Here is a 17,527-nt window from a genome sequence, read left to right as displayed (position 1 = left end):
TAGCATCCACTTTGGCCTGTAGGGGATTTATAGTTCCTTGACCCACCTGGTGCCCCAGGTAAGTCACTCTGTTTTGGCCTATTTGACACTTTTTAGCCTTAACAGTTAGTCCTGCCTGCTGGATGCGCTCGAAAACTTTTTCCAGGTGCTCCATGTGCTCTGCCCATGAATCAGAAAAAATGGCCACATCATCGAGGTAGGCAACTGCAGATTCTCCCAATCCCGCTAGGAGACCATCTACAAGTCTTTGGAAGGTGGCGGGTGCATTTCGCAACCCGAAAGGAAGTACATTGAATTCATACACCCCTGCCTGGGTGACGAAGGCTGACCTTTCCTTAGCGGGTTCATCTAGTGGTACTTGCCAGTACCCCTTGGTTAAGTCCAAAGTAGAGATGAATTGGGCATGTCCCAATTTCTCCAATAGCTCATCTGTGCGTGGCATTGGATAGTTGTCAGGACGAGTTACAGCATTTAGCTTACGGTAGTCCACGCAAAAGCGTATTTCCCCATCTGGTTTGGGAACTAGAACCACTGGAGATGCCCATGCACTCTTAGAGGGGCGGATTATACCCATCTGTAGCATGTCCTGGATCTCCCTTTGTATAGCCGTTTTGGCATGAGGTGATTCCCGGTAGGGTGGGGTTCTAATAGGGTGAGCATTACCTGTGTCAATGGAGTGGTATGCCCGTTCGGTCCATCCTGGAGTGGCTGAGAAAATTGGTGCAAAGCTTGTGCACAGCTCCTTGATCTGCTGTCGCTGCAGACGTCCAAGGGTCGTGGAGAGGTTCACCTCTTCCACGCCACCATCCTTTTTTCCTTCGTAGTAGACACCTTCAGGCCACTCCGCATCATCTGTTTCCTGGGCTGTAAACTGGCAAACGTTTAATTCTCTGGAATAAAAGGGCTTAAGAGAATTAACATGGTATACCTTAGGCTTTATGTTGGAGGTGGGGGAGGCTATGAGATAGTTAACAGCTCCTAGGCGCTCCTGGACCGTGAATGGTCCTTCCCACGACGCTTCCATTTTATGGGCCTGGAGCGCCTTTAAGACCATGACTTGGTCTCCTACCTTGAAGGACCGTTCTCTGGAATGTTTATCATACCAGGCCTTTTGCTCTTCCTGAGCATCCTTTAGGTTTTCTTTAGCAAGGGCCAAAGAATGTCGGAGGGTGTTTTGTAGGTTGCTTACAAAGTCTAGAATGTTTGTTCCTGGAGAAGGCGTAAACCCCTCCCATTGCTGCTTCACCAACTGTAATGGCCCCTTAACCTCACGGCCATACACAAGTTCAAATGGTGAAAACCCTAAACTGGGATGTGGTACAGCCCTGTAGGCAAAAAGCAACTGCTGCAACACGAGGTCCCAATCATTGGAGTGTTCATTTACAAATTTACGTATCATGGCCCCCAAAGTTCCATTAAACCTCTCCACCAGGCCATTGGTTTCATGGTGGTAAGGGGTGGCAACCAAGTGATTCACCCCATGAGCTTCCCACAGGCTTTCCATGGTTCCTGCCAGGAAGTTAGTTCCCGAATCTGTAAGGATGTCGGAGGGCCAACCTACCCTGGCAAAAATGTCTGTTAATGCCTGGCACACACTTTTAGCCCTGGTGTTGCTTAAGGGTACTGCTTCCGGCCATCGGGTAGCAAAATCCATGAAAGTCAGTACGTACTGCTTTCCTCTGGGTGTCTTCTTTGGGAAAGGACCCAGAATATCCACAGCTACGCGCTGAAATGGGACCTCAATTATGGGTAGTGGCTGGAGAGGGGCTTTAACCTGGTCTTGGGGTTTTCCCACTCGTTGGCACACCTCACAAGACCGGACATAATTAGCAACGTCCTTGCCCATTCCCTCCCAGTGGAAGGACTTCCCCAACCGGTCTTTGGTTCTGTTCACCCCAGAATGGCCACTGGGATGATCATGGGCTAAGCTCAAGAGCTTTACCCGATACTTAGTGGGAACTACCAACTGCCTTTGAGGATGCCAGTCTTCCTGGTGCCCACCAGAAAGAGTCTCCTTGTATAAAAGTCCTTGTTCTACAACAAACCGGGATCGGTTAGAAGAGCTGAGAGGCGGTGGGGTGCTCCGCGCCACCGCCCAAGCTTTCTGAAGGTTGTCATCTGCTTCCTGCTCGGCCTGGAACTGTTCCCTTGATGCTGGAGACATCAGTTCCTCCTTGGACTGTGGACTGGGGCTTGGTCCCTCTGGAAGCGATGCAGGTGCTGGGGCTGTTTCCATTGACTGTGAACCGCTGTCCGCTGGAGCACTATGTGGTAACTCAGGCTCTGGCTGAGCCTCTTGGGTAGGGTTATCTGCTGCTTCTGCCAATTCAGGCTCGCTGGTGCCCTCTGGCGTTGGAGTTGTAGACGGGTTTGCAAGCGCTGGACTCAGGGCTGGCAATGGTTCTGGTGCTGGTTGCGTTGCCAGTTCCGGTTCTGGGACTGGCTTTGGCTGGGTCTCTGGGATTGGATCCACTACGGCTGTTGCAGTCGTTGGCAGGGGATCCGGTTCCACCACCGTTGTTTGGGTCTCTGGTAACACAGACGGGGCCCTGGTGGATGGCTCAGGAACAGGGATGGGGGTGAAAGCTTGCTTAGCCTTTGCTAGTTCCAGTTCATGTTTCCTTTCTTTTTCTCTCTCCTCCATCTCTTTTTCTTTCAGCTCCATCTCTCTCTTGTGGGCCCTCTCTTTGGCTTTTTTCAGCTCCATCTCTCTTTCATGGGCCTCCTTTTTGGCTTTTTCTTCTCTTTCTTTCTGCTCTGTCTCGAGTTTTGCTAATTGAAGCAGTCTCTGATGTTTTCTTTCATTTTCTTCTGCTTCTAGTTTGGCCAGTTCTATTTTGTTAGCTACTTCTTTGGTAGTCATTTTCCTGTTTTCTTGTGCTGGGTAACCCCCTCTGCAGTGGGCTGAAACTGGGAAGCTCTCAGCTCTGGCTGCTGCAGAGTTAACAGTAACTTTCTAACTAGCTACTCCCGAGGATGTAAAAAGAAAAAAAAACAATTCAGCTTGTAAATACCTTTTACCAGTCATTTGCTAATTGAACCCTTCTCTTAACAAAGGACCTGTAAAAAAAAAACTTAACACCTCTGCCTTCAGGCAAGGAGAAATAAGATATGCATCTATCTACTTCCAGCTCGGCTTTCCAAGCAGCTAGAAGGAAAAAAAAATCTCACTGGCTTTTGGGTTTAAAATGATCCCACCGCTATTCACCATGTCAAGACTGAGATCCCCACTTTGAACTTTAGGGTACAAATGTAGGGGCCTGCATAAAAACTTCTAAGCTTAATTACCAGCTTAGCTCTGGTTCGGCTGCCACCATTTTCAATGGATTCCCTCCCTGGGAAACCTTGAAAAAACCTTCACCAAATCCCTGGTGAAAACAAATCCAACCCCTTGGATTTAAAACAAGGGGAAATTAACCATTCCCCTCCTTCCTCCCACCAACTCCTGGTGAATCAAGATCCAAAACCCCTTTGGATCTAAAACAAGGAAAAAATCAATCAGGTTCTTAAAAAGAAGGTTTTTAATTAAAGAAAAAGGTAAAAATCATCTCTGTAAAATCAGTATGGAAATCAACCTTACAGGGTAATCAAACTTAAAGAGCTCAGAGGACTCCCCTCTAGTCTCAGGTTCAAAGTACAGCAAACAAAGGTAAACACTCTAGTAAAAGGTACATTTACAAGTTGAGAAAACAAAGGAAAACTAACACGCCTTGCCTGGCTATTTACTTACAAGTTTGAAATAGGAGAGACTTGCTTAGAAAGATGTGGAGAACCTGGATTGATGTCTGGTCCCTCTCATTCCCGGAGAACGAACACTCTCCCAAAACAAAGAACACAAACAAAAGCCTTCCCCCCCCCAAGATTTGAAAGTATCTTGTCCCCTTATTGGTCCTTTAGGTCAGATGCCAGCCAGGTTACCTGAGCTTCTTAACCCTTTACAGGGAAAAGGATTTTGGAGTCTCTGGCCAGGAGGGATTTATAGTACTGTACACAGGACAGCTATTACCCTTCCCTTTATAGTTATGACAGGGCCCGAAACAATAGGCATTGAAGTCAATGGAAAATTTCTCATTGACTTCCATGGGCATTGGATCAGGCCCCAAATGAGCACTGGCACTAGTTGAGTGATAAATGGTAACCATGAATCTTCATATGAAGTTCAAACCACAGACCCTAGACTTTTGACAAAAAGGAGTAGTCATTTAATCATCAAGATAGTCATGGCAGTATTTTGTTCTGTTTTAGAAAATGCCATCTGTATCCAGGGCCGGCTCCAGGCACCAGCTTGCCAAGCAGGTGCTTGGGGCGGCCACTCTGGAGAGGGGCGGCACGTCCAGCTATTCGGCGGCCGGTCCCTCACTCCCACTTGGAGCGAAGGACCTTCCGCCGAATTGCCGCCGCAGATCGCGATCGCGGCTTTTTTTTTTTTTTTTTTTGTGCGCCGCTTGGGGCGGCAAAAACCCTGGAGCCAGCCCTGTCTGTATCTGCGGGAGAGAGGGAAAGAGGGAGTATGTTTGTTTGATCGGACTAAAAGAAATTGTGCCCAACCTTCTGGATTTGGGGGGAGAGCCAGCCCTTTCTCCTTTATTGGTACATGGAGGAATATGCTGGGAGGAGGAAAAGGGTATCTCCACCTTCCATTCGCTGGCAGGAGGGCATAGAGGAGTTGATTGGTTATTACTCCGTCCTCCTCTATAAATTTAAAACCTGCCTGGACTTTCAGGAGCCATCTTGCTTTATGACTGTCCTATCCTCCCTCCCTGTTGTTGCTGTGATTCCAGGATGTTGTGGGTCTGACCAATCATCTACTCTTAGGATCAGGAAGGAATGTGTTCCCCATTGGGAACTCTGCCCTTTTGTTAAGTTACTAAAGCTGCACCCTGATGCTTAAATCCATTCCCATGTCTTTCATTCCCCTGCATTTTCTGATCAAAGGTCATCATGACCTTTCATGACCTTGATGAGGAATTTTCTTCTTGCTTTCTTTACTCAAACATTTGATATAACACTTGTCCTTCAATATTATCAGACCTTATTTTGTTTCTAATAAGTTAGATAAATGAGTGGTCAGCTACAGATATCTGGAGCAAGAGTCATCCATGGATGTTTAGATTAGCCTTGATTGTGTATTCTCTAAAGCAGGGGTAGGCAATCTATGGCTGATTTTCAGTGGCACTCACACTACCCGGGTCCTGGCCACCAGTCTGGGGGACTCTGCGTTTTATTTTAATTTTAAATGAAGCTTCTTAAACATTTTAAAAACCTTATTTACTTTACATACAACAATAGTTTTGTTATATATTATAGACTTGTAGAAAGAGACCTTCTAAAAACGTTAAGGTGTATTACTGGCACGCAAAACCTTAAATTAGAGTGAATAAATGAACACTCGGCACACCACTTCTGAAAGGTTGCCGACCCCTGCTCTAAAGACACTCTTGAGTAATCTATTTTGAAGTGATATGATTCTTGCTTTTTTTAAAGGTATAAGTGTTCTAGTTAAGCAAGGTACAATTTATTTGATGAGCTTGGCATATCTCGGATATTTAATTCAATAGAAATTGGTGCTCAGCTTTTCTGGTGCAAAATGAATAGATGGTCTGGTCTCCCCTTGTCACTTCTGTTAGAAGTGTGTGTGTGAGTGAGCTCTTGGACTTTTCAGGAGACAAACTTCCTTTCTTCTCTGAAAGGTTGCTCTCTGCACTCCCTGGCCAGCTGGTAATTAGTTGCATCCTCTACCTCATTCTTTCATGTAACATTTATGTGCTCTGAAATACAAAAAACTTTATATAATCCACCCTTTTCTCCTACCCTTATAGTCTGCTTCTATGCCGCAGCTGGTTTCTGTGGCTAAATTTACTGTTACCAGCTTAGAGATTGCTGCAGCATCATTTTGCACTGAAGATGCAGCAAGGCTCTATGAGGTGGGTCCCAAAGAAGAAAATAGGTACAATTTTAAAAGGCTAGTGTGCTGAGGGGCCTGGTTTTTAGGGGTCACATTTCTAAAGCTGATGGAATTTCACTAAATTCCTTTGTGGGTCACCTTTAAGGAAGAACGGTTACAGTATCTCAGATTACTTTTCTTTTAATTATTTAAAGGCAATTGATTTTTTTCTGAAGTGATTCAGCATCTCCATAAGAATGTTATATCTGCTTATTTTTTGGAAATTTATTGACTGAAGTGATAATGTAATTAGTATAAGAAGGCAATGCCAAAACAGCCAAAAGAAAAGTAACTTCACACATTGCCTAAGGGATACCTTGCTCCTACCAGTCCTTGTGAATCATTGTTCCTTTCAGAAAGGCTTATGTTCCTGTTAATTCCACTTGGCAAGATGTCTCACAACATCACCAATATCAAAAAATGACAAAACAACCAAGATCTAGAAAAATGACTACCAAACACCTTCAATAACATTCCAACTGTACTGGAGAAATAGTGACAAGAAAAGCAAACTGACAGTAAACTGAGGGTATGTCTACATTGCAGCTGGGAGAGTGCTTCCCAGCCCTGGTAGAAAGACATGCGCTAGCTTGGGTTGAGGTAGTGTGATAAAAATAGCAGTCTGTATGTTGTGGCACCAGTGGAGGCTTGGGCTAGCCACCTGAGCTTAGACCAAGGGTGGGCAAATTTCTGGGTATGGAAATTGTATAGTGGACCATGAATGCTCACAAAATTGGGGGGTTGGGATGCGGGAGGTGGTGTGGGCTCCGGCTGGGGGTGTGGGCTCTGGAGTGGGGCCAGAAATGAGGAGTTCAGAGTGTGGGAGTGCTTCGCGCAGGGAGTTGGGGGTGCAGGGAAGGGGGCTCCGGCCTGAGGCAGGGGGTTGGGGTGTGGTGGGGGGTGATGAGGGCTCTGGCTGAGGGTGCGGGCTCTGATGTGGGGCGGGGGATGAGGGATTTGGGGGGCAGGAGGGTGCTCCAGGCTGGGACTGAGGGGTTTGAAGGGTGAGAGGGGGCTCAGGGGGTTGGGGCATGGGAGAAGGTCAGGGGTGCAGGCTATGGGCAGTGCTTACCTCAAGCAGCTCCCGGAAGCAGCAGCATGTCCCCTCTCCGCGGTTCCTGGCTAATGGGAGCTGCAGAGACGGTGCTTGGGGCAGGGACACCGTGTGGAGCCTCCTGGCTGCCTCTATGTGTAGGAGCTGGAGGGGGGGACATGCTGATGTTTCCAGAAGTTGTGTGGAGCGGGGCAAGCCCGTGACCCCATTCCTTGACAGGAGCTCGAGGGCCAGATTAAAAGGTCTCACTGGCTGGACGCAGCCTGTTTGCCCACCCCTGGCTTAGACTCAGAGGGTCAGGTATGCTTGAGAGCCTGAGCAGCAACATCCATGCTGCTATTTTTAGTGCAGTGTAGACGCACCCCAAAAGGCTCTATGGCAGTCACCCAGCATTCAAGCCCAAACAATAACCTAACCTACTCTCAGAGCAGAAAACAAAACAGAAAGGTGCAGTTCCTTTGCTAAACTGCTGCTGGGTATGTGATGTATTCTTAGGTTGTGTGAAATTTACAGGTGTATCATCATGAATGATAGGAAGAATAAGCCACAAAAATTTTCAGAAGAAGAAATTCCACGTGATGTATGAGGTTTCTCATTTTTCTTGTGGCATATCCTAATTTTACTAATTACATTATCACACCAATAAAATCATCCGTAAAAGAACCTTCGCTAAAAAATGTTTTCAGTCTGGACTTCATTTATATTGCTGGCATACTAAATATAATCAAGGAAAAATCAGATGCATATCCATCCTCTCTATTAGGACTAAATCCTCAGCTGAGCACAGGGCTGACTAGACGTTCTGGGACCTGGGCAGTTGTGTAGGGGGGCAGAGGAGATCCCACTCAGTCACAGCAAAGGCTAGTTCAGTCCAATGGCTGTAGTAGCAACTCAGTATTAGGTGATCCAATGTATTCCCCATTTTGAGACGGATTGTCAAAGGTTCTGCATAGTGGTGTATCCTCTGGACTTGTCCTGCACCCTCCCGCATTATAAAATGTTGTTTGGGGAGAGGCTCCACAAATCCTCATTCCACAGCTGGGGGCCAGAATTTGCCCCAAAGCACTGTATGAAAAGATATTCCTAAATATCTATTATTTGTAGATCTGAACTGGAGGCATAAAACTGGAAAGGTCAGTTCAGGACAGGACGGAATCTCTTTTATAGACAAGACAAAGGCAAACACAGATTAAGTTGAAGAGAAGTAAGACTAACTTAAACTCAAAGGTTTGTACTCTGAAATCTCGTAGCCTGTAAAATAGAATACCTGGAAGGATGCTTTCATGATTAAAACTCAAGAGTAGGAGTCAAGTGACCTGAGTTTTATTTCTACCTCTGCCCTGTATTTCCTTTGAAACCTGGGCAAGTCACTTGGGAATCTCTCTCAGGTATACAGGGTGTGAAAATAGGAATGAGGTGGGAAAAAGGCCTTGTCTAATTAAGATTCTTCCCCCCCCTCCCCCTTAACATTTCTCTCAGTTGCTACCACTGGGCTGCTACTAGCCCAAGCACTGGGAGCAGTGATGAGAGGACTAGTGTACATAAGGTGCTAGCAGCTGCTAGCATGTTAACTACTGTTATCTTGACCTGCCTGGAGCACTGTCTATGTTAGCACTGCCACCATTGCTACTGCCAGTGGAACTGGACTAGTGGTAATAATGGTGGGGAAATTTTAGGAAAAAAGTCTAAGTGGAGGCACAGCCAAAGAAAGTGGCTAAGAGTGATACATTGGGTAAGCAAAGGGAGTGGGGATATAGGAGGAGATGAGTGCACAATGTAAATGTGCTTTCTGTGCACCCACTGGGTAGCCAGACACAAACTGGCGAAAATTTCTTCAAGTTAAAATAATACTTTTTTTTTTTTTTTTTAAATGTAGGATGAGATCTGCCAAGGTGTTTAAAGATATCCTCTATCCTATCTTTTGAGAGTTGCGTCTAGTTCTGTTTCTCCAATTTTCTTGAAAGGAAACAGAGGAAGCCAAATCACAGAGTACTTTGAAGGTGAACGGGGGAAGCTTAAACTTTATATGGAAAAGATGTGAAGGCAGTAATAGGCAGTAGAAAGGTGAGATAAGGTTGGGAGAGGTTGTCAGCCATGTTTTGGCTGGATTGCAGAAGGGAGAGATGGGAAAATGGGAGGCTGGGGAGCAGACAACTGTTCTCAAACTATGGGTTGGGACCCCAAAGTGGATCGTGACCCTCTTTTAATGGGTCACCAGGGTGGCATTAGACTTGCTGGGGCCCGGGCCTGAAGCCAAAGTCTGAGCCCCACTGCCCAGGGCTGAAGCCAAAGCCTGAGGGCTTCAGCCCTGTGTGGCGGGGCTCAGACTTCGGCTTCAGTTGTGGGCAGCTGGGCTCAGGTTACAGCCCCCCACCCGTGGTTGAAGCCCTCAAGCTTCAGCTTCGGCCCCCACTCCAGGGTGGTGGAGCTCAGGCTTCAGCTTTGCCCCCCTCCCACAGCCCCACTTAGGGTGGCAGGGCTCGGACTTTGGCTTTGGCGCCCCATCCTGGGGCAGTGAGGCTCAGGCTTTGGTCCCCCTTCCCGAAGTTTTGTAGTAATTTTTGTTGTCAGAAGGGGGTCACAGTGCAATGAAGTTTGAGAAACCCTGGAGTAGATGGTTACAGTAGCCAAGGTATGAGGTAATTAGCATGTTGGATTAATGATTTGGCAGTTGGGATTGAGAGAAGGTCTTTTAAAGACTGTAAGTGAGAAACCTGGATGTGAGGGATGAAGAAAAGGAGTCAAAGGTAACTCCAAGATTGCTAGTCTATGTTAATATGAAGGATTGTGAAATTAATAACAGAGAAGGCTTGAAATTAGACGAAGGTTTCTGACCGTCAGAGGGGTGAAATATTGGAACAGCCTTCCGAGGGAAACGGTGGGGGCGAAGGACCTGTCTGGTTTTAAGATTAAGCTAGATAAGTTTATGGAGGGAATGGTTTAATGGGATAACGTGATTTTAGTAAAATGAACAGTGTGCCATCGCTGGTAAATAGTATCAATGGCCAATGAGGGTCTGGCTGGAGAATCTTGCCTACATGCTCGGGGTTCTACTGATCGCCATATTTGGGGTTGGGAAGGAATTTTCCTCAAGGGTAGATTGGCAGAGGCCCTGGAGGTTTTTCGCCTTCCTCTGCAGCATGGGGCGGGGGTCGCTAGCTGGAGGATTCTCTGCTACTTTAAGTCTCCAAACCACAGGATTTGGGGACTTCAACAGCAGAGTCAAGGGAAAGGGTTGGGATGGCTTTGTGGTCTGCATCATGCGGGAGGTCAGACTAGATGATCATAATGGTCCCTTCTGACCTTAAAGTCTATGAGTCTATGAGAAGGGATTTAGATGAGAGGTGTTAGCAGGAAAATAAACTCTGTTTAGATATGTTGAGCTAGAGATAATAGCAAATCATTCAGGAGGCTGTGAAGAAAGGAAAAATAGTCCAGCGGTTAAGGCACTAGCCTGAGACTCAGCAGGCTTGGGATTCACTTTCTTGGTCTGTCACGGACTTCATGTCTGCCCTAGCACAAGTCACTTTGGCCTGGTCTGCACTTAAAAGTTAGGTCAATAAGCTACATTGGTCAGAGAGGTGAAAAATCTACACCTTGATTGATGTAATTATGCCAACCTAACCCTAACCCCATGGTGTAGCTGCAGCTATGTCGACAGAAAATGCTTCTATTGAAGCAATCGTCATTCAGGGAGGTGGTATTCCTACACCAATGGGATAACCTCTTCCATTGCATCTATACTATGGGGTTATGCTGGCATAGCTATGTTGCTGTAGCTATGCGAGTATAGTCTCTGTAGTGTAGATGTTCCTTCACTCTTTCTGTATCTCAGTGATTCACATGTAAAATTGACATAATAGTGCTTTCCTACCTCAGGGATGTTGTGAAGAGGATTATTCTCCGATTGTACAGTAATGGGGGCCATATAAGTGGCTAAGATAGATATACCCGTTAGATAAGGGTGACTTGCCCAAGGGTATGTATGTGTAATAGATTCAGTTGTATGTATGTGTATGAAAGTGATAGTTAAAGCCATGGGAGGGCAGGGGGTGAACAAGATGATCTATGGCATGAGTACAAGTATGAAGATGAGAAGAAGACTTCAGGTGGAGCCACGCAGTACACCAACAGGATTGAAGGAGACTGAAGGAGCAGTTAGAGAAGAGAAAAAAGAACGGAGCTGTATAAGCCCTGAGAAAAGGAAGTGACCAACGTTTTGAACGAACACTAGAATTTAGAGAAGATTTATTTTTCATTTGATTTATGGTAAAATGTGTAGTTAAGCAACATGTTGTGTAGACACAAATAAACTGGGAAGCTAATCTTTCTGAATATTAACATTCTTCCATCAAAATGGTTTTTGAGATCAGATAAAATTATATAGACTGACATATATGTATGTATATAATTTGTCTGCCTAAGCATCTTGTTCTTTTCTTTGGAAAAATAATTACTATTTTTTAGTATTTCCTCTATTGAGATGGGGTTCAATTTAAAGTTTAATTTCACGTTCCCCCCCGAAGTATAAACCATGATCTTGTATTTTAATTGAATATGTACTTTTGTTCTGCATATACAGTATTTCACATAGTCTTTATACAGTGTTTTTGTATTACAAAAGGGCATCTAAAATTGTTTTGCAGACTAATATTTCAGGAGAAATAATAGGTCAAGATTTTAAAAAACAGGAGCCTACTGTTTAGGTTTCTAAATCCAACTTTAAGCACCAAAATAAGTGGCCTGATTTTCAGTAGTGCTGATTACCCATTTTTATTTAAGTACCTAAATATGGATCTAGGAGCCTAAGTTTAAGTTTAAGTTTATTTATATTTATATATATATATATATATATATATATATATATATATATATATATATATATATATATATATATATATATACACACACAAGTTACTTTGGTAGCTTGTATTGTTAACCATTTAAGAATAAATGGTCAGTCATTTGTTGACTATAAAGAAGTAAATTCTTTGATATGATTTGTAGCTGCTATACAGTTAATTAAAATAACCTTGCCCCTAAATATGATGGCTCATATATTTAGACTTGTTTGTTCTGTGTGTCACAGTTCAGTGCTTATGATCAAATAGGAGATGTATATTTTTAGCTCATTTTATGATGATACTATATAAACAATAGTTACAAGTAGACCGTTTTATCCTTGTGTTTCTTATAGCTACTGCAGAAATTACATGTTAAGTTTAAGATTATCTTAAGATAAGACTACAACTCAGCAGCTCAAAGTTCAAAAGAGATAATTACCTTCAAGGACAGAAGCAGCTGAGTTTGTCATCCTTTGCTTTATAGCAGCAGTACTTCATTTATACTGATAAACAATTAGTCTGGTACTGCAAACTAGTAGTTTAATGCCAGCGTGGAGGCCTATCAGTAGTGCATAGTACTACTTTCATGCATCTGAGCTCAAGCCCCCAGTGCTGGGGATACCTTATATTGGAGTAGGGTACCCCTCTCCAAGAAAATAAAGAAAAATAACTTGAATTATGGCAGCAGGAGTATTACTTTTGTTAAACCAAATGGCCAGATTTATTACTGTACATTTCCTATTAGGTGAATAATGAACTGATCTATAAAATACAAGTATTTGAATTGAAATCAGTTACTTGGTTTATTTATTTATTTTTATTTATTCTCTGAAAATTACAGTGAATATTTAAGTTGTACAAATTCAACATATGTTCAGCTTTTCTTGAGAATATGAGTTTAATTTTAGATTGAGGTGTTTGAACAAGATACTGGGCTTTCGTAGGCTATCAAAAATATATTCAGGGATTATGCTGAAAATCTCAAATTCATGTCTCTCTCCTCTCCCCTCCCGGCAGTATTTCAAATGTTGGTATATATGCAATGTAGATGGTAAGAATAAATTGTCTCTTTTTTTTTATTTACATCACTTTGTGGTCATTTCATTTTGTTTTTTTCTTCCCCGTCTTCAAAAGTTCCATTTATCTGTGTAGGATGGTTACAATGAATGAGTACTATGTTTTTGTGACCCCCATCTTTTTATATGGGGAAAAGTGGTGATCCTAACTGAACCTGGTTGGAGTAGTGAATAATGACTTTTTTTTTTTAAACCTTAGGTCTTTTAATACACCGTGTGCTGCTATCTTTTCAACTATTTGTAATTCTGTACAGTAATTTATGAAATACATAGTTAATATAATATATGGCACTTCATTGATTAAAAACTCCCCCCACCCATCTTATTAGGGTGATAGTTCAGACTAATACCTCAGAAAGGTGTCTATTAATCTTTCTTTTCCTCCTCTTATGCAGGTAGCTCCTCAGTTAGGGTAAAATCTAGGGTCATGAAAATCAGTGGCAAAATCTCTTGAACTTAAACAGAACAAAGAAGGGACATATAGTGTGATTTTTCCCCCCAATCTGTACTCCTGAGGGAATTCTACACCAAAAAAATAAAAATTCTATGCACAATATTTTAAAATTCTGCAAAATTCTGCGTATTTTATTTGTCAATAAATAAATGTGGAGGTTCCAGCATGGCAGAGGGGAGCACAGGCCATTGGCTGCATGAAGATGGGCTATCATCCTGCATTCCTTCTCCCCTCCCCTTGGGGACACAGACTTTTCGGTGAGGCTGCACCTGACCCTGGCATTGCAAGGGCCAGGGCATTGCCCCACTACACCAGCTGCACCAAAATAATGAGCAAGAGGGACAGTCTCGCACACACACCCAGCCCTGGCCCCTGATCCAGGTGTGGGGCAGGCAGGCTCAGCCCTGCAAGATCCAAGTGTGGAATGGCTTGGTGTGGGGTAAAAAGGTTCTGTGTGGGATAATCTGAGTGTGGGTGGCTTACTGGAAGGTCCTGGTGTGTGGGGGCATATGGATGCACATGGCCTTGGGGGTGGGTTCTGGGTGCAGGGGGAATGGGACTCTGTAGGGGGGTCCAGGTGAAGGTGGTTGGGGCTCAGCAGGGAGGGTTTGTGTGTGGGCAATATCGCGCTTGTTGGGGCATCTGGGTGTGGGGGGCTAAGCAGGGGAGAGTGGGGCTTGGTGAGGTGGGGGTCTGGGTGCAATTGGTTGAGGATTAGTGGGGTAAGAATCTGGGTTTGGGGGGCTCATTGGGGTGGTCTATGTGCAGGAGTGTGGGACTCATTGGGGTGGGGTTTGAGTGTGAGGGCTAAGTAAGGGATGGCCTGGGTGCAGGGTTGGGGGTCTGGATGCCCTGGCCCCAGCCCAGGCCGCAGCCCCGGCCGCTCCTTGCAAGGGAAGAGGAAGTCCGGTCCTCCCCGAGCCCAGACTAGCAGCTGAGCCCAGTGCAGGCTAGGAGCCACTGGCCAGGCCATCCCCATTCCCACTCCAAACACCTGAAACGATGCGCTGGCGCTGCTGGGGAGGGGCCCACGACTGTTCTTGCTCCTTTCCTTTGCTTCCCTTCCCTGACAGAAGTCATTTTTCTGCAGGGAAGCAAAAAATCCCCAGGGGACGTGCATTCTGCGTATGTGCAGTGGTGCAGAATTCCCCCGGGAGTACTACCTGGAGAATTTCTCTGTATGTGGTTTTCAACAAATAGGATAAAATGTTGCCATTTTCACAATTTCTATAAGACCTTTTCATACCAGTAAGCTAGTGACATGATTTTGTTTATATTTTATTGTTGCAGTGTGCCTTAAGTGGCATTTTATCCATTTTTAGAATTAGTTTTAAATCACATCGGCAGAATCAAGGTGTTTAATTACACCTGAATATTTTAGAATGCAAAAGTAAATAGGATTGATCTGACTTTCTTCAGCAATTTTGCTTGTACAAAATTGAAATTAACTTAAGAGATGGGAAGTGGATCTGGTTCTCAATAGCAATATTTTTAGATATATCTTCAGAACCAGGAAGTGCCCTAACTTCTGCTAAGAGGTTCTGAAAGGGCGAAATCTTCTCTCGAGACTGATAACAGTAATAGATAAAATAAAGAATGATGTGCTCAATGAGGTACAATTTAAATAGAGGAAATCTAATGGGAAATAGCTGCATTGGTAGCAGATGGATTTGCTTCCTGAATCTCAATCATATTGGAAATTCTAGACCAGTTAAAATTTGTCTTCCAGATTCTCAGTCTGATTTAAAAAAAAAAAAAAAAGTGGAGAAAGCCATGTGTTTATTTGGCTACAGTGTTATGATTTTTGCTGATTTTTTTCACCTTTCTATTTTTGTTTTATTTTTTTTAACTAGGCTATTTTTATGATTCCCACGAATCCACCGCCAACATTCCGGAAACCAGAGCTCTGGTCTGATGAGTTTACTGATTTTGTGAAAAAATGTTTAGTGAAGAATCCTGAGCAGAGAGCTACTGCAACACAACTCCTACAGGTAGGGTTACCATATTTCAGCAAGCAAAAAAGAGGACGGGAGGAGCCCTGCCCCCGTCCTGCCCTAGTCCCACTCCTGCCCCTTCGACTGGCTCCCACTTCCCGCCCCCCTCAGAACCCTCAACCCTCCCCCTGCTCCTTGTCCCCTGCCTGCCCCCTCCTGAGACCCTCCCCCCATCCTAACTGGCCCCCTAGGACTCTACCTGTACCCTAACTGCCCCAACCCTTATCCACACCCCCACCCCCAGACAGACCCCTGGGACTCCCACGCCCCATCCAACCACTCCCCACCCCCTGACAGCCCCCCCAACTCCCGACCCATCTAAACCCCTCTGCTCCCTGTCCCCTGACTGCTCCGATCCCTCTCCCCACCCCTGCCCCCTGACAGCCCCGCCCCCAGAACTCCCTCCCCCCGCCCCACTCCTTGTCCCCTGATTGCCCTCTCCTGGGACCCCTGCTCCTAACTGCCCTCCAGAACCCCACCCCCTACCTAAGCCTCCCTGTTCCTTGTCCCCTAACTGCCCCCTCCTAAGACCCCCCCCACCCTAACTGCCCCCCCAGGATCCTACCCCCTACCTGTACCCTGACTGCCCAAAACCTTATCCACACCCACCCCAGAAAGCCCCCCCGAACTCCCGACCCCCCCGTCTCTTGACTGCCCCCTGCAGAACCTCCCTGCCCCTTCTCCGACCCCCTGGCCTCCTTACCCTGCCGCTTGTCCCGGCACGCTGGGCAGCAGGGGAGCGGGAGCTGGGGAGGAGCTCCAGACTGCCGGAGGCGATCTGCGAATGCAGGGAGGGAGCGAGGGAGGGAGTGATCTCTGCTGCAGGGGAAGCGGAGGAGGGGCTCTCTCTGGCTGTCTGAGCCCCATGTAAGTGGCACCATCCGGCCGGCTGCCCTGTTAGCCACGCATGCTCTGCATGGGGAGGGGAAATCCGGACATTTACAAATTCCCCCCCGACGCTATTTTTAGCTCAAAAAGCCGGACATGTCTGGGGGAATCCGGACGAATGGTAACCCTACTACAGGTCAGTATTTAAGTTGCGAAGGCAATGCATTCGCTTTGGTTTTCTGGCCTCAAGCCAGAACTTTTGTGAAGATTTCTAGGAACCCTTGGGTCATTAGAAAATCTTGTTCTGGCCACATGCTCCTTCTTTTTTGAAGTTTATCTAACAAAATACAGAGATTCAAATAATAGCAAATGGTTACATATGAAATAAAATCATAATGTGCATTCTAAAGCCAGACTTAATTAACTAGATAATCTCATGTCTTGTAGAGTGATGCAGGCCCAAAATCTTTGTGGGGTTTTACAAACAAGTTGGTTGGGTTTTGTAGGGATAACTTAGCTGACATGAGCAGGCCCAAGTTAAGACAAGACAAGCCTGAACAAGTAACTTCTGAACAAGCATGAACAAGTAATTGCTGAAACAACTAACTATTTGTGAATATATTTTTAGTAAAAAAGGGAGTAAGAAACTAAACTAAAATAAGCGGAACTAATAAACTTGCCTTATGCAATCTGCCAAGTGATTGGTCTTTACATGCAAGTATAGCTGTTAGTAGCTAGGAAAGACATATATAAACTGTGTAGTATGTGACATGAACTGGAAATGTGGTACAGTATCACACTATGCCTAAACTCCCTGTGTCTCAGCCTTGCTAGTGTGGGCAAAGTAATCTGAGTGATGAGTGGAGTCGAACTGAGAGCTCTCCTGCTGACAAAGCGCTGTTCACACCGGTGCTTTTTGTTGGCAAAACTTTTGTCGTTCTGGGGTGTGGTTTTTTCACACCCTGGAACAACAAAAGTTTTGTTGTTCAGGTTCCAATGTAGACAAAGCCTTTGTCATTATTCATAAACAGGACACTCCTGCTGTTTTGTTTCTTTCTGTAGATTTTCTCTCGTGTGGATTTTGCAACCTTTTGACTGGCACTGGGTCTGTATGCAAATAGGTCTCCTTTTGAGGCAGACAACATACAAATGATCAGAAAGGGAGATAAATTTCCTGCCTAAAAGGAACCTGTGTGAGGCAAATTACCTCCTGGGGACCTGCTTTAAATCCAAGACCTCAAAACATAATTTTCAATATAGATATGACTCCTTAAATATTATCCGTACATACATTTCACAATGATTATGACTACCAGTGAGCTAATGGCTCTCA

The 17,527-nt window shown here is 45.0% G+C and overlaps 1 protein-coding gene across 7 annotated transcripts in view; it reads left to right on the top strand.

The window, feature by feature from the left end:
* STK3 (serine/threonine kinase 3) overlaps nucleotides 1–17,527 on the top strand; it is a 298,853-nt gene that overhangs the window by 126,125 nt on the left and 155,201 nt on the right. For all 7 annotated transcript variants that reach the window (XM_065582173.1, XM_065582171.1, XM_065582172.1 and 4 more), the window contains one exon: nucleotides 15,226–15,363. In XM_065582173.1, coding sequence (XP_065438245.1) covers nucleotides 15,226–15,363 — 138 coding nt within the window. The remainder of the gene's footprint in view (nucleotides 1–15,225; nucleotides 15,364–17,527) is intronic.

The sequence above is a fragment of the Chrysemys picta genome, chromosome 2 (genome assembly GCF_011386835.1).
Source record: "Chrysemys picta bellii isolate R12L10 chromosome 2, ASM1138683v2, whole genome shotgun sequence".
Taxonomy (NCBI): domain Eukaryota; kingdom Metazoa; phylum Chordata; order Testudines; family Emydidae; genus Chrysemys; species Chrysemys picta.
Note: the sequence above shows the minus strand (reverse complement) of the source record. Positions and strands in the feature narration are given on the sequence as shown.